The sequence below is a fragment of the Ambystoma mexicanum genome, chromosome 5q (assembly GCF_040938575.1).
Source record: "Ambystoma mexicanum isolate Mex_15411 chromosome 5q, UKY_AmexF1_1, whole genome shotgun sequence".
Taxonomy (NCBI): Eukaryota; Metazoa; Chordata; class Amphibia; order Caudata; family Ambystomatidae; genus Ambystoma; species Ambystoma mexicanum.
In genome coordinates this window covers 516987059-517012733 of record NC_090933.1, presented here as the reverse complement: position 1 = coordinate 517012733, position 25675 = coordinate 516987059, and the positions used below count along the sequence as shown (strand labels likewise).

Genomic DNA, 25675 nt, shown 5'->3' with positions numbered 1-25675 from the left:
TAAACAAAATGTGTAAACTGTGCATAGCACAAAGGGCCATTAATGTAATGTGTGCTACCTTTGCGATGGCAAAGATTCCGAGTAGTGGCATAGACAGGTTGTGGCCTGAGGGGCAAGGACCATCCACTTTTCACCAGGGCCCAGCCTGCTATATTACATGCAATGGAGGATAGGAGGTTGGCGGGGCTAACTGCAGCTGTTAAGAGTTACATGAATACTATTCACAACGTAAAGATACATAAAAGGGAAATACACAGTCTGACAGAGAAGGCAGACCGAACAGCCCAGAGTTCCATGAAACCCACCGGCCCTTATGGCCCCTGTTAGCTAGGGGGTTATGCATATATGAGAAGTATACAAATAAATAAAGATAAGGCACATTAGGAGTTTGTTTAAAGCTTTTATTAGATGTGTATGCGTTTACATAGACCGACTTACCTCACTGTACCATGTTCCCCAACATGGGGGACACATGGAACCTTGAGGCTGAAAGACAATGGCAGGTCCCCCCTGTCAACCAACAGACATGGACTGGACTCACCTGGTAGAAGGAAAGGAACCGTTGAAAGGTGACAGTTGAAGGAAGGAGTGAAAAGAGAGGTACAGAGATAGCAAGAAAGAGCCCATAGAGAGAGGAAAAAGAAGATTAAACACTGCCTGGGGGGGGTCGCGGATTCGAGCAGCCCACCAGGGCTCTCTAAACTTGCCGAGCCGGGCTGCATCTGTCCGCTGCAGCCCGGTAGAGAGAAAACCGCCCAGTGCCCATGCGGGGAACGGCCTGAGATAACAAAAATGCCCGTGCCTGGGGCATCGTGTGGGGGCAGACCCCGAGCGAGTGCGTGGCATGGGAGGCAAAGGTCCGCCCGGTGGTCAACCCAGACGGACCAGAGAGAAAGTCCCTGATCGCGTTTGTGGTGCGGCCTGGGTGAAAGTACTACCCCAGCCCGGCTCCCGTGCTCATCGTGACCCGAACAGGCCTGGGAGCTACAGACAACCCGGGGGCTAGTCCCGGTGGCCTAGATGTAGTCAAAGTCCCAGACCGGGTGTGAGGTGAGGCCCAAGTGAAGAGCATGGCCGCTGTGTGCTCGCCCCGTGGCCAGGTGGGGTGTGCAGTGAAGTAAGAAGAACCCAGACGGCACCAGCGGGGAGCCAGCAAGACCGCCAGCACCGCTGGGGGGGGGGGACCTGTGAAGCATCCACTCTCCCCGGGGCCAGACGGGGAGAGTGGGAAGAGAACAGCACTTACCTGGAGCCCCGGTCTGCGCTGACAAGGCTGGGGCTCAACGCAATGCACGTCGATGAACGCTGACTCCGCTCAGGTGGACGGGCCTGGGGTCGGAGTCCAATGAGGGAAGGTCCCCGCTTGAAAATGAACCAATTAACCGACACAGAGAAAATAGAGCGCTTCCAAAGCCCCATTAGAGCATAGGGTGGGCGAGCCCAACCTTCAGCACTGTCACTGAGGAAAGAAGTTAAAAAGCTATCTTTGAACACTGGTGCTGCAATCACAGCGCCCGCCACAGAGGAAATGTAACCCTGCACCTTCTAGCAGGGAGTCTATGGTCGAATAAGCCCACAGTAACAGTTAGGGTTTCACTCAGTATTTTCACACCCACAGAGGAAATATAGGCTTGTAAGCCCAGCATGAATGCCAGGGCTCCCAAATCCCCAGGGGAGGAATTTGCACGTGCACACCATCATGAAGGAAATCGCGCTTTCAATAGCCCATATGTATATCAGGTCTTCCCAAGCTCGACTGGGACACAGGGCTGCCAAAGTCACCCATATGTCCTGTGAAAGCCACCCGCGGCAGAGTAGGGGTTTGTGGTCATGTGTGCAGAAGGACTGGGATGGCCCCAGCAGAAGGTACTGTAATTTACTGACTTTGTTTTGGGACTGACTAATGAGGACTGTGGGTTAGTTAATAAGAGCAGACTGCAGCTGCCAAGGTTATTTAAAGTTTAAAGTGTTGCAATGGAAAAGTACATGTGGAAAGTATTGGGGAATGTAATAAGATAGGTGGTTAGGGTGAAGTAATGGATAACCTGCATAAGGTTAACATGCATAGGGTTTGAGCAATGGGTATCTACTACCTAGAGGAATGCATCATCAAACATGGAATGAGTACATAGATGGGGCAGGTTGTGTTCAAGGAATTTGATATGTCTAAGGATTCCACTTTCCTTTATATAAAAGTTCATATGGGCATCAAAACTCTCCTCTGGTGTACTGTGCCTTATTAACGTCAAGGAACTCAGTGTTGTGGCCCATCTCCTGTACTAACCTTTTCATTGCAGGTTGCTGAGCGCACTTCACCCGAGCAGGTGGACTGTGAGGGTGGGGTGGTCTCCTTGTGGTTCGCTATTTCCTGGCCCAGAGATTTTTAATACTTATCTTCCCGGGCCAGGGGGGAAAAACAGGGGCTACAACCCTCTTCCCCATTAGATGAAATAAAATGTAGTCATCTATTTGCGTCTTCTACGGATGGAGATGTAGTCCTGCCAAGGAATTAAATACACACTTTAATGGGCAGTTCACTTTTCTGACTGCCAGGTGTTCTGTTTTTATGCTACAAAATAAAATGAACAAAGGAATGGCACATCGATATCAGAGCTTCATGACTCAAGGTGCCCTCTGCTATAATGGAAATGGGGGGGCGATCTACAGATGGGTCTTGCAGCTAAAACCCACATACAAAAACACAGGTAAACCCCAGTAATAATGGAATAGTATCAGCTCAGGCGGGAGCGAGAGGCTCTGGGGATCTGTCAAAAGGGCTCTTAAATCCTGTATTTGCAGATTTCCAAAGGTTATGCACTTTATGCGAAGCATCAAGATATGTTTATTTGTCTGACAATTACTACATGCAGGTGACTATGGGGTTGTGTGTAAGTTGAAAGCAGTATAACTATAGTGTAGTTTGCAGAGACCACAAGTCGTGCCATGTCAAGTGTGAAATAATAAACCTTTAGGCTTGCACCAAATTGAATTCTATTAACATACAGGAACGTAAGGTGGCATGCACTACACATGCCAGGTCATATAACATTATTTGAGAAATGTTTTGGTACCATGCATTGGTTTAAATATTGTGAAGCGAACGTTGCCCACTGTAGTGGAGTGCATTGTACTCCCTTGCACGTGACTAGTCTTACTATTAAGTATGGATGTTGAGGGATTTGCAATGCACTTAATGTACCTGGCCTCAAAGTCTCAACACAGCCTATTTAGCAATCACAGTACCCTAGAATACTCAGATGAGATTTTTGGGGGGGCTGACAACCATTGCATTTTGAATTAATTGGATGAATTGTCCCTTTTAAGTTTTTAGTTAAAAGTATACAACACATTATTGTCTCTTACTTAGGTTTTCGGCTTTTACTGAAAAGTATACAGCAGATTATGATTCTCAAGCTTTGGCCTTGTCTGCAGAAGCAGCTGAAGAAATGTCTCATTTAAAACAATGCATTTCCTTTTGTTGCAGTAATCCCTGCCTGATGTGGAGTCAGAAACCATGCAGGTATGGTTGACAACTTCTTTATTAAAATATAGACAACGACCCCCAGCACAGCTCTCTCCTTTCAGCTCCCCAACTCTAACTGCTGTCCTTGGAACTTGGGGTACAATTTACAAGATGCATTCCACATGAGCGTTCCACATTCACTCACAGTGACACCACCTGATAATTAGCATATATGAGATGGACTTCCTAGACTTTTGGATTAAAAGCATTGGAGATGGTCTCCACCCAAGCTAATATACTAAAGACAACACATGCAAATATGTAATTGCACAATGAAAGTCATCATCCTAAAATTCTTACGAGTGGATTACAACTAGGACCTGGAGGAACTGTACTAAATTGGAGAATTTAAAGGAATATGTAGATGATTTAGTAAAGAAGCGGTCTCAAAGGGGTAACTGACACACATTACTAAAGATACAAAGCAAAGAGCACTTCATGTAATTAGGGGAAATCTCACTTCTAAACTATTTCAACTTCAGAGGGACAAACAAATCTGATTTTTATTTGCATTCAAAAGAAATAGCAGTTGTGCGATAGGTTGGGAAACAATGTAGGAATTGAAAAGACAATTGACCAATACTTTGGCGGTTTGGGCACAGTTGCATAATGTAATTCTTGTCTTAACAAAACCGATTAAACATTTCTAGGGCCTGATCCCTTAAATGGGGATTTTGTTTGGCCTCTAATTGTAGAACACAATGTTGGATACAGGATCACTTTGTGTTGTGAACTGCGCTAACTTGCCTAAACATGTCAAAAGTGGATCAGTGAACATGGATTGCGGATCCACATAGTAAAAGATGCAACAAAGTTAGTCCAACAGGTTTTAAAATCTGGCCATAAAGAGTGAGTTAATTGGAGGATAATTCAAAAGGTCCTCAGGGACAAGACAAATACTGAATGTGGACAGTCCACTATAAAAGGGAGAGATGTGCTGGATGCAAAGAGAAATAGCCCAAATCAGAGCGATGAGACTTTGACGATCCAAATGCACAATCAGGCTATTTGAAACCACATGGGCTCTATGAAGACAAAACCAATCTACGAGTGGCGGGGTAGAAAGAAGTGACACGCGAAAGAAGAGTTAGGATTGGTTAAGTGTATTCATGTTGCCATGATTATTTAAGGACAGTGGGGACCGAAGATGCCATCCCATGCACGAGTAATATTACAGGTTTGTGCGTTCACGGGCGAGCAACGTTTGCTGCTGTGCCTTGGGAAAACCGCTGGCAAAACCTTCCCATTTGCCTGATTTCAGAAAAAAAGGTATGCCAGAAATGTCCCCTTTTGCAGTGGCACATTTCTTAATCTGGGCCCCAGATGTGTTAATGAGAATGTAAGAGGGATGTCAAACAACGGTTTAAAGGGAAGACGCCACGCTCGGCTGCATGGGAGTTCCTTATTGGGAACTGCACTGGAGAGGAGTTACAGAGATGCGAGGTAGGCATAGGGCGCGAAGTCCAAGGAGGGCACTGGGAGCTGCAAATACTTTCACCAGCACCCATTCATTTGTTGATTATTCTATTTATTTTTTTAAATACCCAAAACTGCCCGTCTGCTGGTTATCTCGCTGGGCACTCTTACCTTGTGGTCTTCAAACTGGGGGGGACACAATTAACAGTATTTGAAGCTGCAAGGGCCAGCTGCTTTGTGCGGCCATAAAAGCTGGGAGCAGGCTTTTGTACGAGTGTTCCTCTTATTTTCAAATGCAGTAATTCCTCACCTCTATTGAAATCTGGATGAATTTATTGTGTCTTTAAGTTTGTGACATCACATATTTTAATTCACAGAGCGCACAGCTCTCAAGTTTCCCCTCTCCATGCGTGAGGAGGCTATCCAATCCTGTTTTTTCCCCTTGGTTTCGGAGTTCTTGGTTTCTGAGACTTGTCGTTTTTCTAAATTTAAAATGGTAAAGGAAAAAACTAGCAGACCAAGATTTCAAATCTCTCATGCATGCCAATGGGAAACCTGAGAGCTGCAAGCGTGTTTCCTTCTTTGCATAGAACATTTCACTTAGTAAAATAAAACAGATCAATGTCTAATGTGTTAATCCAATTATTTTACTGTACTGCCTTTCGAAGATGTGCATTCTGTCTCGCCCTCATAGTCTCCTCAAAGTGAACCATGCTTGTTTTGCCTAACAACTATCTACTGCTCGCGTCTTGTATTTTGTTAGGTTAACCTGAGTAACAGTCAGACAAATGATGGACTACAATGTTTGGTGGGTGGGGAGATTCCTTGGGAGATGGGTCTACAAAACAACAAAAATAGATAGCAATATGTTGCATTCCCAAGTTAAACAATCAAAGTTGGGGTAATTAATTCTCCCCCAAGCATGATAATAAGTTGGGGGGGGGACGTGGGGGAAGCTGTGTACGCTTGCTTGATATAAATTATTAGAACATGGAGATCGTTAGTGAACTCCTCTCAGCCAATCGGAATACTTAAAGTGCAGTCAATAACTACTGTAATTGACTGCATTCTGAACGGTCTGTGTTCAGAAGCAGACATGGAAAAAAACGTGCAATTTATACGCAAGATTTTTTCCTTCAAGACACTTCCTCTCCGAGTGGTCTTTCTTTACTGCAACATGCTATTTAACACAAGAAAGATGCTAAAACATTGGACAATTCTTTCACTTTTATACAGAAACCGTTTACTTTTTCATGACACCTAATGCACGCTCATGTTAAACCTGTTCCGGTTCAATCATGTTGCAATTAAAATGCTTTTTATGAAGACAACCATGTTATTTAAATTCTACAAAATGAAACAATGACCCTTCCTCAACTTATGGCCCTCAGCTTCGCCTCGGTCAATAACTTGATGGCTGGTCTTTATCCTGTGATAATTACCCTTTCCTCCATCTAGAAGGCTATATTTTTATTTATTTTTTAACAATTCATATTTGTGTCAAATTGTTATAGGCACAGGTGCATAATGTGTTCTACGCAGTGCTGGATTTCCAACAATACCAACATTGTGTGAATCTGGGCATATCACATTTACTTTCTGCGCCTCAGTACACCCAAGTGTCAAAATTGGGAGTGCATACAAAGGCAAGCATCTTAAGAAGTGCTACATTAGCACCAAGCAAGCACTGGCAGAGCCATTGGTTTTTGGCTTTATTATGCAGTCTGTATGGAATGTGGGGCAGTGAGGGAAAGAGGGGTGGCGGGGGAGAGTAAGCTACAGAGAAGGGAAAGAAGGTGGTGATTAGCAAGAGAAAAAGTGAAGCTGGCATGGCACTGTCTGCAGATGTACAGTAAGGGAGTTGGAGGGAGGTCCAATGCACATGGACTCGGTTGCTGACATCCATTCTATTTGACAACCAGGGAACCTATACACATTGCAGAAAATAAATGTGCCCCAAAATAACTTTGTTCAGTATGTAACATTCACAATGTGTCCAATACATGTAAAGCACGCATATGGTCATAGATGCTCCTCCAGTGCACCTCCAAAATACATTTTCTAAAAGACATTACATTTGACCAATTTTGTGTATTTTGTGAATATTTTTACACTTTTGTTCCAGTTTTGTTTCTTGTCTTTGGCCACCAAGTTGAATCTCGCCATATTCTTTGTACGAAATACAGGCCAGGCTGTCAAAAGCAAAGGAACCATGGTTTGGCATCTTGGTATAAAGTGGTACAAAGTGTTTCATATAGAGGTGTACACGGAAGCTGACTTTTTTTGGGGGTGCCAAATATTGTTTAGCACAGGGAGCTGTCTGGGCAAATGCCGACTATGATAAAATCTTTGTCTTGGGTTTCGTCGAGTGAAGAACTCGCTCCATCTCCCCGCCCGTTTGCTTTGGTCTTCACAGATGTGTGCTGCACATCGTGACTCAGAAATGCTCAAGAGGACATCAGGGTTTGCCCATGCCCCTTCAAGCTGACGAATGTGCTTTGGGAAAATGGTGGGAAGGCGAGCACACCATCTTGTCATGTTTAGATCATTCACACAGGAAATACAATGGCAGACGGATTGCACGGTTTCGTGGAGGGCATTGTGGCAGCTGTTGAGTGGGTGTTTTGCATGTTAGGTCAGGCTAAGAGTAGAATGGCAGGTATTCCGGGGGAGGGGGGTCACGGATGGACGGGCGCATTCATGGGGGGCTCTCTTTTGGAATGATCGGTGAGTCTGAAGGTCAAGCAGTTTTTTGGAAGGTCGCAAGACTAGGGGTCCTAAGGAAGATGTGGTGACAAGAAGATTCTGACTACAAGTCCCATTCAAAAGTTAGTAGGCCTGCGACCGAATTATATATTAATGTCTTACAAATGTATGCGAGCTCTAACAGATCTGTACAGCGATTGAAAAGAGACATACGTTGCTCTGTAATGTGCATTTTTGTATAGATGAAATATAGCCCACACATATTGAAATAAATACAACATTTGAGAATAAATTCTAAAAAGATATTTCGAGACTATGTATTGTTTTCGAAACTGGCGTGCCACTAGATTATCTCAGCCACTTCTTGTTACAACCATCGCTAACTATTTGCCTTGCCCCAGTCTATTGGGCTAATACGGGTATCACAGTCTCCTCCCCTCTCCTCTCTCTCTGCATTACACCTCTCCCTCTAAACCACCGTCATCACTCCCTCGGGGCGCAAACATCCCTCTAATTATATCAGATGCAATCACTAGATTGATTCACCATGACCCTTGACTCGTGGGAGTGCTTTTGCAATGTGACCCTGGATAAGGGTTGGTCATTGGATCCATCTCCTCCTCCCCACAGGTCTGTGCTTTTGTGTTATTTGTGAAGAATGCGGTAATGGAGGAAATCTGCCCATGCAATGAGCCCGTCGTTATGAAGGGCCTGGCTGGCATTTTGGGTAAGAGATCCTCGTCATGGCTGTACTTTGTTCGTCTGCAGCTTCTCTGTGATCCAGTGCGTCTTCCCGTGTTTCAAAAAGCATTAACAAGCCAAGTGTAGTTGCGCCATGTGCGTTATTGCTGAGATTTTGGGTTCTGTTGCAAGCTCCGGTTTGATCTCTGACTTCCAGGTTCCGGCATAGCCTTAAACCAGCTCCCGATGCCAAAGGAAAACCGGTCCACAAATGGTCCTGGTACGCAGACCTGAGGCGAGGGAATTGTCCCCAGCCTTTCTGCACCAGGTTTTTTGAGCTGATCAGTAGTGAACAGTCGCCTTCACTACTTACCCAACATTGCTACTTACCCAACACTGCTCCTCTTGGCCCAGCAGGGTTTTTTGGGGGAGGGGTAATTCGAGGGTTCATGGAGGACTGGGGGGTCCTCCAAGTACCTTCTCCAAGGGGCACATAACGGGGTTGATGAATTCCTTTGCCCCCATGTCCTCCCCCCCAGGAGGTGACAATTTGCTGACCTCTTCACACAGTACTCTTTCTTACCAATACTGCAGGGTTGCATGTTTCTGCCACCATCACCCTCCGCATTTACTTAAACTCTGACTTCCCACTTCCCAAACCTTCACAATTCGGTAGACTCCCATTGCGCACTCACCTCTACCCCCCCCTCTGTAAGGATAACTACAACAACATGATTAACATGTGCCATACATATAGGAGTGAGGGAGGCCGCAAGTTCCAAACCCCTCCTCCCAGCCACAGGCTAATACCCAGAACTCAGGAGAGGACAATCTGCTACCAGAACCCTAACAGCAGTAAGCAAGAGTAGTAAGAGGTAGTGTACATGGCAGACATTGAGCTTTGCAAATACTCCGTGATATAACTCACTCTTATACATTACAGTGCTTTCACACTTGCAATGTAGCAGTCAAAAGAGGATAGGAAATGGGTCTGCAACATTGAAAGGGGGTATTCATTTTAATAACCACAAGGTCCTTTTTGACTCTATTTTAACAAATATACAGCACTCAACAAATATCCGAGTACAGGTAATGGGTGCACACAACACACTACTGACTGATGAACTGCACCTCTGATGCACAAATGACAGACCCCCACCACGTGATCACTCACCGATGCAGTAGTCTCTGCGGCCAGTCTCGCTGCATACCTTGCAATGAGCCGGTGTTCTTCATCGAGCCGGTTGGGGCTCTCCAGCATGCTGCTAGTATAAAGGGGAGAATAAGAAGAGATCAGCTGGACAAGGGGATAGTTGAATTGCAGAAACAGTCAGTGTGCAATGCTAGTTAATTCTCACGGTGCTATTGTAGAATTCCAACTTTTAAAAAAATATAAAATTAGGTACAGGCACATCACAGAAACAAACCTCAACTAGAAGGACAAACTGAGCACCCACAAAGTTTACAAAACCGTTTGCATAATCTAATCGTTATTTGTATTTTAAATTATGATGTCCGACTCCATGGTAACACTAAAGGCAAGGGGAATAAAAAAGAAAAAAAAGGAAAAAAGGAAACCTTAACCTAAAACGCAGTAGAAACCAAACATCCGCTTTTGCACAGTCTGATGCCACATGTGTGGAGGTTGAGCAAAAATGGTTGTTACTCCAAATGTATGCATGTTAAAAATCTGACACTTTATCATCTGAAACCCATATCCCTGGTGCAGATTTGTGTAAAAACTGTAAAAGGTTTAGAGGTTGTGATCTGGATGAAAAGGGCAGAATTCTGTCATAAGTGGACACGACATCTTACAAAGACAGGGATCGGATGGTTTGGTGCTACAGAAAATATGTTAACTGGACGTATAATATTAGAAAAATGGTACATAGATAAATATGTATTTGGGTCAGAAATAGATTTGTGTGCAAATTGACAAGGGGAGGTTCCTCTGACCATAAAACCTACAGCATCACTCTGACACTCCATTTCTTTCCCCCAATCAAGGGAGAGGAGAAAGCTTGGCCAATGATAAGTGAGAGGGGTAGGCTTAGCTAGGCCCAGGCACACACCCATTTTCAAAACACATAAAAGGAACATTGAAACCCAGGTAGAGAGATTCACTTTCCACTTTCTTGCGGGACGCTTTGCCGGGAGACTCCAGACTTCAAATCCAGAACTCCAGGGATCCAGAACTTTACTTCAGAACTTGTAGCAGAGAGGCTAACCCACAAGCTGAGTTCTCTTCAGCAGGCCTCAAAAATCATTTGCAAACTATTCAACCGTCGGGCTGTGCGGTTTGCTGCTTGCTAAGAATCCACTTGATCCAGACCCGCAGAACCAGAGACCGCTGTATCTGGAACCACTAGCAGAACCAATAACAGAACCGGAGACCCAGAGACCAGATCGCTGTGAAGAACCGCTAGCAGAAGTCCAGCCAAATCCTGACCCTATCGGTGACGAAGTCGCATTCCTGTCCAAAATCTAGTGTGAGTACGCAGCTAGCACTGTGCCAAAAACAATCTCTTAGTTTAAAATAATCTAATCCAAACTATTTTAGCCTATTAGAACTGCCTCCTAGAATCGTGTCATTCTGTCATCTTTAAAACTGAAAACTGTCATCTGTCATTCTGAGCTTTAAAATTTCAAATCCGAAAAACTACCTTTACTAAATCGGCCGTATCTCCGGAACCGTTTGTGCTAGGAGCGAGATTCTAAGCTTTCCAACAAATCTAGAACCGACTTCCTACTCCTTACAGTGCCTTCGTAATTGCGCTTGATGCACGCACTAAATTTGCACTAAATTTGCCGCGATTTGACATTTTGCTTAATTTCAGCCACGTGTAAAAATATTTGTCCTTGCTTTCCTTGCTGAAATTCGTGTGCAACCTGACAATCATTCATAGAGCATTGCTAAAGTGATCCTGAATTCATTTAAGTAACTTTCACTCACCCTGAACCTCCTATAGGGTATTAAAAGCAATTTGAGTATATTTTTCACTTCATTGCCACCACATTTAAAAGGATTTTGCCTGTGTTTAAAACTCCTACCTGTTTTCCTCTAAGCTTGCTAGGGGGGAACTGAATTATATTTGATTGCATTCCTGAGAACTGTGTGCTTTCCTCCCATCTCTTTACCTTGCATAGAGGGGGGGGGGTGAATTGTCAAAGAAAAGTGATTACATTGTCTTTTGTTGAAGTCATATCAAGTTTATATTCTGTACTGCATTTTCATTCATCATTGCATTGTCCTTGAAGCCATAAAAGCATTCTTAGCTACTTTATCCTCTCTATATCACTTCTAAGCCATCAAAAAGAGTATACCACTGTAACATTATCCATTGTTGATCACTGTCATCTTCACAAGTGTGCTATCAAACATTAATTTATTATAAAAGTGTGATATATATATATATATATAGTTTAATTTTCAAATAAACCTTTTAATTTGCAAAACAAACCTACTTCTTGGCTCAGTGAGGTCAGGGGGATTCTAAGAGAGGGGTGTTATATAAGGGTTGTCATCCAGAGTAAACAAACTGGACATAAAAATATATCAATAAGGGTTTCCCTCAGCATCCCAGACTAGGCATTGACTTAGCTGTAGTGTTGAATTGAATCCACTTACAAAGTGGGGGCTCGTACCCGGAGATTCTGTATTAGATTTACCACTTGTGCAGCTTAATACAGTGTGCCAACTGACCGGATACACATATCCGGTTAGATCACCACGCTGATTTACACTGTGAAAGCACTCCTCAAAGGAACGCTCTAAGGAAACGGTCTGTTTTGCAAAATAAAATACAAACTTCTGTAAGTCAGGAAGGAACTCAAAGTCCAGAACGACGACACTGGTAGACATCAAAATAGCCAGAGAGCACTTCTTACATAAGCTATTTGTGAGAGGTGAATGGACTGAGCAGGGCCAGGATGCGTGGCTGCAGGCAATCACACAACAGGTCACTGCAACTGGGTTAGATATCTGGAGAGATCATGGTCCCTTACATGTGGCCCTGAGCGAACTATAGATGGCTCCTAAAGCTAAAGATGAACACGACAAGATGGTTAGGATAGCGGCATATTTGTATCTATATATGGGAGCCATGCAGGACAAATGTGCTGAAGGCCAAGATCTGGCAAGTAGGCAACTGTTGGCATTAGAGAAGGCCCAATCTGACCTGGTCTCTTCCGAGCAGAGGCTGCAGAGGAGCCAGGAGTCACAAAATTATAGTAGGCAGTATATCATTAAAATAAAAGAGGACATGGATATACTGCAACAGGAAAAGACAGACCAGGATACCAGAATTCTGGCTTTGCAGAAGGAGGACCAAGACAGTTTGGACTCCTTACTGCAGAGCCAGAAAAAGCTGGAGCAACAGATCAATTTCAACAGGGCATGCACAGAGCAGGTAGCCACCCTGCAAATCCAACTAGACAGATAGAAAGAGGAAAGCAATACATTGATTTTGAAAGACCTGGATACCCACGCAGAGTTTGATGAAGAACGCCAGAAAGCTGGTGCCTTTCAAAGGCAGAGGGACGACCTGGCGTCACAAATGCAGGCTCTTGGTCAGGAAAGGGATACCTTAGGCCAGGAAGTCTGCCATTTAAAAAGAAAAAATGAAGAAAATCACTTGGCCCTCCAGAGGCTGGGTGACCTCCAAAAAGAGCATCAGGGCTTGCTAGATCACACCAGGAGGGTGGAGGAGGCTCTGGCAAGAAAGGAGCAGGCCAGTAGGGATGGGACTCAGGAGGTAACCCTCCTGCAGCAGAGACTGGCCCAGTACTCCAGGACCAATCAGGAGGCACAGAGAGAAAATGAGGCACTCTGTCAGCACAATGATAGGCTCCAGCAACAGGTAGCCATGCAGGAGAGACTGATAGAGTCTAGTAAGGCCTTAACTGAGGAACTGAAAGTGAAGGCTCTTGCATTGCAACAGGGAGCAGGGACTGACAGAGATGAAGTTCGCTGGGAAAGGGAAACACCTGAGCATAACCCCAGAAGCCCTAGTACCAGAGGCTTTCATCTCTCTCAGTCCCTTGACTCTGCCACCCCCATGTCCCCTGGTGCGCATGAGCACAGGGCCACAGGAATGGCAGATTACTATTCAGCCAAAAGTATGGGGCTCATAGGCCAGTACCACCCAGGAATGGATGGGCGGGCACCTGGGTATGGGCACCTAAGTACAGTGCAATTTAGTGGGGAACCCCAGGAAATTGGGCCCCCTAAGGGCATCCTAAAAACCTCTGCCCAGTTAGGTCACTGGGGGGGTACCCATCAAATCCTGGTAGCAAGGAGGGATCTGAAGACTCCTCTGAGCGTCACAGGACACAGGAGACCAGGTCCCCACATTCTGCCAGCTATTGCCAGGCTCGCAGAATCCGGGAAAACCTGGAAGATCAGACGGGCACCTCTGGGAGCAGTGCTTCTGAATCAGAGGATGAATGGACCAGGGTTACCCGAACCAAAAAGGCCAATAAGGTGAAAAGGGCCTTGCTTAAGGACCCCTTAAAACTGATTAAGGCAATCAGGAGTGTCATCACGCCTTATCATAAGAACGCCAAGTATTCTGTTTGGGAACACTTGGAGCTCTATGAGCAAATGATGGAGACTTTTAATTTGAAGGACAGCAGTAGCTGCATCCAGTACGTCAAATGGACATTCTCCCCTGAATACTTCAGTTTCTTTGCGGGGCTGGAGGACCAAAACCATTCAAGATGGTCCACATATGGGGCGGCCATCTTGAAACATTTTTCTGTACATAGAAATCCCCAAGAGGCTCGCAAGGCAGTCTACAATTTGCAATGTGGGGAGATCAGGCCTCACAAGAATTCGTGCAAGAATCGAAGCGTGCCTTCGGCAAGACCACCAGAAGGGTGCGAACGGACAGCAGAGAATTCATCAACACATTTTTCCATGCTCTTCCCAAGTACATAATGACCCAGCTCGTGAGAGATTTTCACGAGAAAAGATCTTTAGACTGGGTCATTGAGCAAGCCACCCGGATCTATGAGGTGCAGAAGCCCATAGAAAATAAAAGTAATGCGCAGAAAAACCCCAAAACCAACAGCACCCCTGCTGCTGCCAAGGTGGCAGAGGTAAAGGTTGCCCCCGTTTTAGATTTGGAGATGGGGGCCTAAAAACCTGCCTGCGCCAAATAATTCACAGCCCAGAAGGCCCTCGGGCCAGTCACAGCAGGGAGTCGAGGAGGTAGTCCCACAAATGGGGTCCCCCGCTCCCCTGATTATGTAAGTCCCTGCTACAAGGGAAACCGACCCATCCTGGGTTATGTGTGGACTCCTCCAGCCCAAGGAGGGGGATCCAGCCAAGCACCTGACCCAGGGAACTTCCCTCCTAACTTTCCCCAGGAGGGCAGAAATTCACCAAATCCTGGGCAGAACTTTTTCCCCAGCTATCCACCCAATTTCCAACCCCAAAACCATCCATCCTTCTCTCCCCAATTCCCTGAGCCCAGACAACCTAATCCGGGAGAGGGGAGGCCAAGGGTGGAGGGGTACCCAAATCTTCCCAACCCGGGGTATTACTAGAGAAGGGATAGCTACCCTTCCCGGGATCAGCCCAGCGGAGAAAATAGAGCCCCGTATCAGCCTGAGCGGGTTTCCCAGTTAGAGCACCAGGTTCAGAACATGGCACAGGATTTGGGCCGCATGCTGAGGGCCCAACAGAACCCTCAGATGAGCATGCCGGCACAGAATGCCCCAAACTCTGGACCTAGTGCTCCAGAATAATGACGGGGCAGCACCCCGATAACCCACCGGTTCCCAGGCAGGAGGCACAAGGGGAAGCCTTGGAGGAAGCTTCCTTCCCAACTTGTAAACAGCCCCTGGAAAACCAGGAACCGGAAACAAAATCTCCTACCCCTGAAAGTCTGCCACCCAAGGAACAGAGGGGAGGTAGGAAAAACAAAGTACCCAAACAGACCCATTTTGTGGAGGAGGTACAGGTCTTCCAATTTGAGGGAGAGGGATCCTCAGAGTATCCTGGGGAAAGGATCTTCTCCTTCAGAGATGGGGAACTCCTCCCAAGGAAAAATGGGTCCCAAGGGATTTCAACCCAGACTGGGTAGTTGTGGGGATTGAGCTGTCGCCGCCCATCATTCTATCCCAGAACCAACAATACAAATATCCCATGAGTCAAACCCATCCTGATGACTGCCTCCAAAAAGGGGGGGCGGCCCAGAACCTGAAACCATTTCCAGTTGCCAACTTTTTCTTTCAGATTCCCCAGGCTCTCCACAGAATTCTGCCCAAATCTCTTCGCTAGCAATGTCCAAAACCAGATAATTAGCCCACCAGTTGTCCAAAAATGTGCATTATCTGTGCCCCCTTGAGGAGAAGGAGGGAAGATACTACTCCCCGGTACAAGTACAGGGGCAGGGTACAATTTTGACACTGGTGGACACTGGATCCCAAGCTACCCTTCTGTCCAAAAGGGCCTTTGATGAACTAAATGCAGCAAGGGGGAGAATTACTGTATTCCTCTCACCTCTCTTCCTGGACAACTGCAGAACTTTGACGGGAAGGAAATTCCTGTCGAGGGGACTGCAGATTTGGACATCAAAATTGGGCGACACAATGTGAAACACCCGGTCATAGTAGTGACTCCAGAGGGCACCCCTTGTTTACTAGGGAATGACCTAGTGAGAAGGTTGTCACCCCTAATAGATTGTGTAAACAAGGTCCTCTGGACCCAGACTAGCCGACCAATAAAATTAAAACAGAGTGTCAACCATGTTAGTTTAAATGGCACCTGCCACATGGTTGAACAAAAATCTGACCAAGTCGAATTTCACTTCCAGAACAACCAAATTCCAGACGTGACAGTAATAGCAGTAGGGAAACAGACTGGTGACTGGGGGTCCTCTCTATTTCTGAAAATCAACCTTCCTTCCAGTTTAAGGTGGTATTCCACACTGGAAGGAAACACTCTGAAATTCTTTACCAATCCACAATCAGACACTCCCACTCCTATAGTCCAGAAAGATGTGAAATCAGCTCAGACCCTGGCTGATATTCAGCAAATTGGAGAGCAGTTGTTCATCCGGGTTCAGTTAAATGATGGGAAGGACTCTGTTCTCGCTCGAGCGTGTGTGAACAACAGTAAGAGCTTCATCAGCGAAGCCATGTTCCGCCAACTCCCAAAAGATCCAGCCATTCCCACATTCAAACTGATAGACAAATGGGAGATGGACCTGGAAGCACCCAATTCCAAACATCTCCTGCCAAGCAGGTGTATGCTCAAAATCTCCATTGGCAACAAGAGCATAGTCCATAATTGTTGGGTCGTGCGAGACGTTACTGCCGCCTTTTACTTAGGCAGTGACATTCTCAATCGCTTTGCCATTAATTTGGACCTAATAAACTTCAAAGCTTGGTCCCGATTAGCGGATAATCCCATGGGCTTTGATGATTCAGAAAAAGCATTTAGGTCAGCTCAATTGCTACCTTATGCAGTTGAAATTCAGATTAAAGAGGAAGTCACCATCCCAGAAAGGACCCGACAATTCTCCCTGGAAGTGAAAGTTAAAAGAGGACAAAAATTGAAAAACCCTGATGCTTATATTCATCTAAATGCTTCTCTCCAACAACAAGGGTTAGGGGTAAACCCAACACCATTAGTCAACATAGAACATGACACCATTCCAATAGAGGTGGATAACAGCGACGTACAGAATATTACTCTAGCCGCAGGCACCATCATTGGAATGGCGGTTGATGACCGACATTTCTCCATTGATTTAGGAAATGAACTTTTAGGAGAAATCCCCAAGGACTGTTTTGACAGTGACAGTGATGACAATACAACACCAGACAGGATTTTCACCCGGCATGGGGGGGAACCTCCTAGTGTACACTTCTTGCCCTTATGGGTAAGGAAGATGTGACTTGTGACTTCAGGAGGGATGAGGTGATTTTCCAGGTCCATGAGGGCTGCCTTTCCCACCTGAAGCCTCCAGTCCAAATCAGCACTCTGACCAGGGACTTCTCCACCCAGCTGGAGGAGGCCGCTGAGATAGCCAAACCAGAAGTCTTTCCAGGCTTCAGGCAGATGGTGGAAGAGAGAGTCAACCTAGCTGAAGCTTGTGTGACTCTGGAACAGAAGCAAAAGTTGAAACAAGTTTTCTTGGATTTCCAAGATCTCTTTGCGGTAGACTCATATGACTGTGGTCGCACCGACATCCACACAACAACAATTCCCACGGGCCCTGGAATGACTCCAGTGTTTGTGAAGCAATATCGCTTGCCTCTCGCATCCATGGAGTCCCTTACTGAAATAATTAAGAACCTTGAGTCCCGGGGAATAATCCGTCCAGTACACAGCACCTTCAATAATCCGGTGCTGGGAATATTGAAGCTAAACGGCCAGTGGATACTCTGTGCCGACCTTAGGGAGCTCAACAAACGGGTCCATAATTCCCGATGGCCTCTGCCCTACATTGACCAAGGGCTGGCCCAGATCCAGGGGTCACAGGTATTCACAGCAATAGACCTGACCAATGGATACTGGGCCGTGCCTGTCAGTAGGGAGGACCAATACAAACTGGCTTTTACCTTTGGGGGCCAGCAGTACACATAGACCCGGACTCCCTTCGAAGACCTCAACTCCGGCAATGAATTCAACATTTTCCTACATAAGGCCATGCCCGACCTGGGTGCGAGGGGTAACCTGGCTTATGTAGATGATGTCCTCATCAAAAGTTCATCTGTGGAAGAACACATAGCGGAGATCCGTTATGTTCTGACACAGTTGAGGGCTGCCGGAGCAAAACTTTCCTTTCAGAAAGCACAGTGGTGTAGAACCCGTGTTAATTTCTTGGGGCATGAGATTACTCCTCAGGGTCTCCGTCCCCAAGAAAAGAAAGTAGAAGCACTCCAGAAACTGAAGGATCCCACAACTCTGCGGGAACTAAGGAGCCTCCTTGGACTGACTAATTACAGAAGAAAGTTCATTGAGGGCTACGCAGAGATCACCAGACCCCTGATTCATCTCTTGAAGGGGGGGTCAAGTGGGAATGGGGTCCAGAACAATCCGAGGCAGTAAGGCAACTCAAGAGAAGCCTCTCACAAGCGCCTTGCCTAGCTTACCCTGTCAGAAACAAGGAGTTCTTCCTGGAGACAGGGTTTTCTAATACGTGCCTGACAGCAGTATTATACCAAAAGCATGACAAGGTCAATAAAGTAATCTCCTATGCGAGCAAAACTTTATCCTCTGTGGAGGAAAAATTCAACGATTGTGAGAAGGCACTCCTGGCAACGGTGTGGGCATTGAAGAATTACCGCCCGTTTATCCAGGGGGAACACATCATAGTGGAGACTCCACACCAGCCTCTGCAATATCTCCAAAGTGACAGAATCCGGGCCGGAAATGTGAGTAATTCCCAAATTACTTCCTGGATTCTGTCAATGCAAGGCTTTCCTGTGGAGGTCAGATATGGCCAAAACAAGAAGAGTCCCCTCACGCAAGGTCTGGCTGACTTGCATGATTGTGCCAGAGAAAATTGTCTCGAGGACGAAAGTCTAAAAATCAAGCACAACTTGGAGGCATACCTTAATTCCCCACACAAAGTCTTTGAAGAAGACAAGTGTGAGGGAATGCCTACTGTCTATGTGGATGGATGCTCTTACCATGTTGACAACAACGGGGAAAAAGAACTCGTGGCCGGCGTAGGGAACGCATGGGTGAATGAGTCCCTAGAACCCTCCGCTGGATACAAAATTGGTCCCCGAAGTAGTCAGGTGGCAGAGTTGATGGCTGTGCATCAGGCCATCCTCACTGCTGTCCAACATCAACTCCACAAACTGGTCATAATCACAGTTTCGGGTTCGTGGAGCACCTGGTTAATTGGAAAACCAGAGGCATGTAATGTGCTAATAACAAACCCCTGAAACATGGGAAGTTAATCCAAAATATTGATGATCTGGTCACATCAAATGGGATGACCATCTACTGGAAAAAGATCAAGGGTCATTCCAGAGTAGAGGGACCAGACAAAACTGGAAATGACTTAGCTGATCAGCTGGCCAAAACCAGGGCCATCCAAGGGGATCTAATCGAAATAGAGTCCCTGTTGGGGAAATCCAGGTCACTGCTATCACTAGGTCCCAGACAAATGCTCACAATGATCTTTCAACTGCACAATGGAGTAAGGAGACCCCTGATGCTCATTTAATTACAGCTCAGAAAGGGGATCCAATAATTGGTAAGTTTTACCAACACATTGAGGACCCAGAGAACTTTGCCCTGACGGATACCGATTACATTGGGAAAGAGGACCTAAGAGTGTTGATGAAATGTCCAAAAAGGTTCCGAATCCAAAACGGTTTGTTGGTAAGGAAATCCCAAGCTGGCCATGATCAGTGGGTGGTTCCTACCTCATTCCGAAGCCTGATGTTAAGTCACGCCCATGATGCGGCCACCGCCGGTCATAGGGGGTTTCATACAACACTTGAAATCTTAAGAGAGGTTGCATACTGGCCACACATGGGGCAGGACCTCGACCAATACTTGAAGGGGTGTCTGGTGTGTGCACAATTTCAGCCAACATCCCTCACACACCGGGTGCATCTCCAAAAGAGGGGGATGACACTGCCATGGTCATATTTGCAAATCCACTTCGTAGGCCCTGTAATTCGCTCGTCTAGAGGAAACAAGTACATGTTGACCGTCACATGCTTGTTTACCAAGTGGGTGGAATGTCTCCCGGCCCCTAATTGCAAGGCAGAAACAGCAGTTGCCCTGATGATTAACCACATCTTTTCCCGTTTTGGTCTACCTCAAAAGATTGAGTCAGACAGAGGTAGCCACTTCACCAGTGAGGTAATGACAAAGATGTGGGAGATACTGGGGGTCAAAAGGAAGCTACATATTGCTTACCGGCCAGCTTCTTCTGGAGCAGTAGAGAGATACAACCGAACCATTGTGAGCATATTAAAAAGGTTTGTGGCAGATTCTGGGCCAAGTTGGGATATCCGATTACCTCTGGTCCTAATGGCCATCAGATCTACCCCTTCATCTGCAACTAAAATGTCACCATTTGAGTTGATGACCGGACGCAAGATGGTGCTTCCCCAGCATTTGCTCTACAGGACCCAAGAGCAGACACTGATAAATGCCTCCACAACTCATGAGTATGTGGAGAATTTAAGGAAATACCTTCAGCATGCTTTTGCCTATGCTCAGCGGAATCTAGAAAGATCAGCTGATAGCATGAAAACCCACTACGACCTGAAGACCACCAGGAAGGAATATACTGTGGGAGACCGGGTCTATCTATACAATTTCCAAAGGAACCAGGCCAAACAGCGAAATGTTTGCCTACGTGGAAGGGACCGTTTGAAATTATAGACAAAATCTCCCCTGTAGCCTATAAGATCTGCATCCCCAAAGGTAGTCTGGCGGAAGGGGAAGACAAGTGGGTCCATATAAATCAGCTAAAGTGTTGCCATCCCAGGCAACTCTGCAACAACTGGAGGAATCCTCTGGAATCCCAGAGGGGGCCGCTCCAGAGTAATTCAGTTCCAACCCTAAAATATCCCACATATAGTCGCTAAAATATGATGATTCTGGAAAGAAAATATTTCCTGTTATATCTTGTTTTTTAAAACAAGACTGAAAAATGTAACCGGATGCATAAAATGTGTGTGTTCGCCACACCATTAATAGTGGTGGAGAAATGTCTACGAATAGGTATTGCCGCTTTTGCTTTATCATCCTAGGAGAGATGAAACCACGGAGACTGACCAAGGAGAATGACCCAGAGACCGGGAGCAAAGATCCAAGGGGCCCGGGGTACCGCCCAATATTCCCATCAGGACTGGCGAGGAGAACCGATCGATCCAACCGGATGGAGGAAAAGATGCTGAACTGTGCCATCTACGGAATTGGAAGAAGATGATGCGGACATCCCAGCGCGTGGATCAAAACATCCTTTGCACCCGACTCCATCTTGACTTGAAATCAAAGTGCAGTCGGGCGGGGAGGTTTGTTGGGTGTCCTGACCCACGTTTGGACTATTATGCTGCAACATTTGGGTGTCCTGACCCACGTTTGGACTATTATGCTGCAACATTTGGTGCTGTGGGTTTAGGAAATCCAAGAGGGCGGAAAAGCCCACATTTGCGCCAGAATCCTAGAGAACGGTGCAGTTTTGCGCACAGCAAAGTGGTCCCCTGACCTGCCACCCACCATTGCAAGCATGATGGGCCAGGAGTTCCATGAGTGAAATGTGTGCCAAAGGAAAAACAGCAGTGCCGGTTGGCTAAAAAAAGCGCTTTAAAATCACCTTTGTTTCCCTGAATGCAAGCTCAAAATGCCTATTTAAAACATCACAAGATATTCAAAAATCTCAATGAACACCAGCAGACATTTGGCAGAATGTATTCTTGTGTGCATACAAAACCTGGAAAGATGAAGAGCCCAAAACAATGTTTATAACAAAACTGGCTGAGCTGTGGATGTCAGCAGCTTAAGTTAAATGGACAGAAAGCCACTAAAATCGAAATGTTTAAAATAAATGAGTGACCTACTTTTGAGTGTAACATAGGTTGCAAATGTTAAATGTCATAGTTTTGAGCTTAGAATCAGCATTCTAGCTGCATGTGCAAAAATTGTGAGTTTGATTTGAATGAAGAAAAATTGGGAACAAAAGTGACATTTAGCTGAAGCCTGGCTTAATGAAACTGGATTCTGCCTGACAACTACCCCCGACAGGAGAGGGAATTCAGCAGCTGTGTTCCCTGGCCTGGCTGCATCCTGCTGCCCCTGCCAAAAGGAGATGACACCTCTCTGATTGAATTAGGGGAGTGGCACCTGGGGACTACAGGAAACTAAACAAAGCAATGTCCCTGGCTCAGGCAAATGTTGTATTAGGGGGGTCGTAAATGGCTTCCTCTTGGAAGGAGAAGTGGGAGGGGCAGTGCCTGTGAGAGCAAGCTGAGCTTGGGGGAAGTGGATAAACCAGAAATTCCACCATGTGCTTTGGAAAACCACACCCCTTTGGGGCCAGAGCATGATTTTAAAAAGATGGATAATTCATAGTGCGGACTTGTAAAAATTATATAAATAACATCATCATTCTTGTGATTTTTCTGTGCACATTTTAAGAGGTCTTAGGACCCTGTGGTATGTTCTTGGGGATAGTAGCGGAAAAAATGGTTGTTACTCCAAATGTATGCATGTTAAAAATCTGACACTATCATCTGAAACCCATATCCCTGGTGCACATTTGTGTAAAATCTGAAAAGGTTTATAGGTCGGGATCTGGATGAAAAAAGCAGAATTCTGTCATAAGTGGACACGACATCTTACAAAGACAGGGATCGGATGGTTTGGTGCTACAGAAAATATGTTAACTGGACGTATAATATTAGAAAAATGGTACATAGATAAATATGTATTTGGGTCAGAAATAGATTTGTGTGCAAATTGACAAGGGGAGGTTCCTCTGACCATAAAACCTACAGCATCACTCCGACACTCCATTTCTTTCCCCCAATCAAGGGAGAGAGGAAAGCTTGGCCAATGATAAGTGAGAGGAGCAGGCTTAGCTAGGCCCAGGCACACACCCATTTTCAAAACACATAAAAGGAACATTGAAACCCAGGTAGAGAGATTCACTTTCCACTTTCTTGCGGGACGCTTTGCCGGGAGACTCCAGACTTCAAATCCAGAACTACAGGGATCCAGAACTTTACTTCAGAACTTGTAGCAGAGAGGCTAACCCACAAGCTGAGTTCTCTTCAGCAGGCCTCAAAAATTATTTGCAAACTATTCAACCGCCGGGCTGTGCGGTTTGCTGCTTGCTAAGAATCCACTTGATCCAGACCCGCAGAACCAGAGACCACTGTATCCGGAACCACTAGCAGAACCGATAACAGAACCGGAGACCCAGAGACCAGATCGCTGTGAAGAACCGCTAGCAGAAGTCCAGCCAATCCTGACCCGATCGGTGACGAAGTCGCATTCCTGTCCAAAATCTAGTATGAGTACCCAGCTAGCACTGTGCCAAAACCAATCTCTTAGTTTAAAATAATCTAATCCAAACTATTTTAGCCTATTACAACTGCCTCCTAGAATCGTGTCATTCTGTCATCTTTAAAACTGAAAACTGTCATCTGTCATTCTGAGCTTTAAAATTTAAAATCCGAAAAACTACCTTTACTAAATTGGCCGTATCTCCGGAACCGTTTATGCTAGGAGCGAGTGTCATCCTAAAGCTAAGATTCTAAGCTTTCCAACGAATCTAGAACAGACTTCCAACTCCTTACAGTGCCTTCGTAATTGCGATTGATGCATGCGCTAAATTTGCCGCGATTTGACATTTTGCTTAATTTCAGCCACGTGTAAAAATATTTGTCCTTGCTTTCCTTGCTGAAATTCGTGTGCAACCTGACAATCATTCATAGAGCATTGCTAAAGTGATCCTGAATTAATTTAAGTATCTTTCACTCACCCTGAACCTCCTATAGGGTATTAAAAGCAATTTGAGTATATTTTTCACTTCATTGCCACCACATTTAAAAGGATTTTGCCTGTGTTTAAAACTCCTACCTGTTTTCCTCTAAGCTAGCTAGGGGGCAACTGAATTATATTTGATTGCATTCCTGAGAACTGTGTGCTTGCCTCCCATCTCTTTACCTTGCATAGAGGGGGGGGGGGTGAATTGTCAAAGAAAAGTGATTACATTGTCTTTTGTTGAAGTCATATCAAGTTTATTTTCTGTACTGCATTTTCATTCATCATTGCATTGTCCTTGAAGCCATAAAAGCATTCTTAGCTGCTTTATCCTCTCTATATCACTTCTAAGCCATCAAAAAGAGTATACCTCTGTAACATTATCCATTGTCGATCACTATCATCTTCACAAGTGTGCTATCAAACATTAATTTATTATAAAAGTGTGATATATATATATATTGTTTAATTTTCAAATAAACCTTTTAATTTGCAAAACAAACCTACTTCTTGGCTCAGTGAGGTCAGGGGGATTCTAAGAGAGGGGTGTTATATAAGGGTTGTCATCCAGAGTAAACGAACTGGACATAAAAATATATCAATAAGGGTTTCCCTCAGCATCCCAGAGTAGGCATTGACTTAGCTGTAGTGTTGAATTGAATCCGCTTACAGCAAGTATGGTTCTGTCCTATAGACGAGTGGTGTGCACAAAGAGCCCAAACCCAGTCTTAGCTAAAAACATATTTCATTTAGCAAAAAGGGCCAAGACAGTATTCTTTCAAACGTTTAACCAGTTCAAGTGTTTCCTTTGAACGTTCACAAGATTTCGGGGTACCTCCCAGCCACTCTCCGTCTCTATGGTTATTTGTCAAAGAGTCCTTGTGCTTGCCTCCTCTTGATGCTGGGATGCAAGCACCACCTTTCCTCCCTGCAGGTCATGTAGACAATGCAGTCTCTCTTCCATGAGCCGTGGATCTGACCAGAGTTTATCTTCCATTTGCAGACAAAGCCAACTGGTAATTACCAGTCCAGGTTTCCAGAAAGAAACGTAATAGGAGCTTATAAGACCACCCCCCCTTCCTAGGGTCCTGATTTCCTCCATTTGTACAACCTCTCTACTACTCCTGTATTCTTCATCCTCCTCATTCGCATGCCCCATGCTTGCTACTCCTTGCACCATGGGTTTAACCTCTTCTGAATGGAACCTCGCCCCTCAACCCCCTGCCCTGGGCTTAGGATGCCCTCCTGTTCCTTCCTCTTCTTGCTAGCTACCATCTCACTAGCCTGTGGTGTTTTCTCCTGGTCCCCACCTCCCCCTGCTATCTACTTCCTACCACCTCCTGATGTCATCCACCCACCTTCACCTCCTCATGTCTCCCTCCTATCGGCTCCCAATGTCCCCCCCTCCCATCACCACCTCATGTCTCCCTCTACCCTGTCCTGATGTCTCTTCTCCCACTCTTGGCTCCAGTTTTCGCCTTCCCTCTCTCTCTGGATTGTTGTGGAATGGCCTTCCCCTTAATGGGGCAGCATATGTCGTCATGTGTAATTCAAGTCACGGCTGAACCTTAGCTTTAAGAAGCCGGACCACCATTTTAAATTTCTTGGCTGTGTGCATCTACTCATGTACAATAGGGTTCATAGATCGCAGTGGAGCTGCGCCGGCAGCTAAACAGTTCATGGGCGCTGTCACTGTTGTAGAGCTGCTCAATTCATTTTCTGATAATGCTAGGGCCATGCTTGTTGAGCAAGGGTAGGGAAGGGGTACACTGACATGAGTGACAGGATTCTCCTGGCAAGGACTTTAAACGGCCAATGGCACGTATGTCTGGCAATCGACTGCCTCCTGCCCAGTGCCAGGGGCTTAGTGCAGG

At 45.7% G+C, this 25675-nt stretch overlaps 1 protein-coding gene across 20 annotated transcripts in view; it reads right to left on the bottom strand.

The window, feature by feature from the left end:
* DTNA (dystrobrevin alpha) overlaps positions 1-25675 on the bottom strand; it is a 742978-nt gene that overhangs the window by 239114 nt on the left and 478189 nt on the right. For 14 of the 20 annotated variants that reach the window (XM_069621000.1, XM_069620999.1, XM_069621005.1 and 11 more), the window contains one exon: positions 9501-9588. In XM_069621000.1, the coding sequence (XP_069477101.1) occupies positions 9501-9588 (88 nt within the window). Of the gene's footprint in view, positions 1-9500; positions 9592-25675 lie in introns of all 20 variants that reach the window. The other 6 variants (XM_069620998.1, XM_069621001.1, XM_069621007.1 and 3 more) reach the window with 1 other exon arrangement.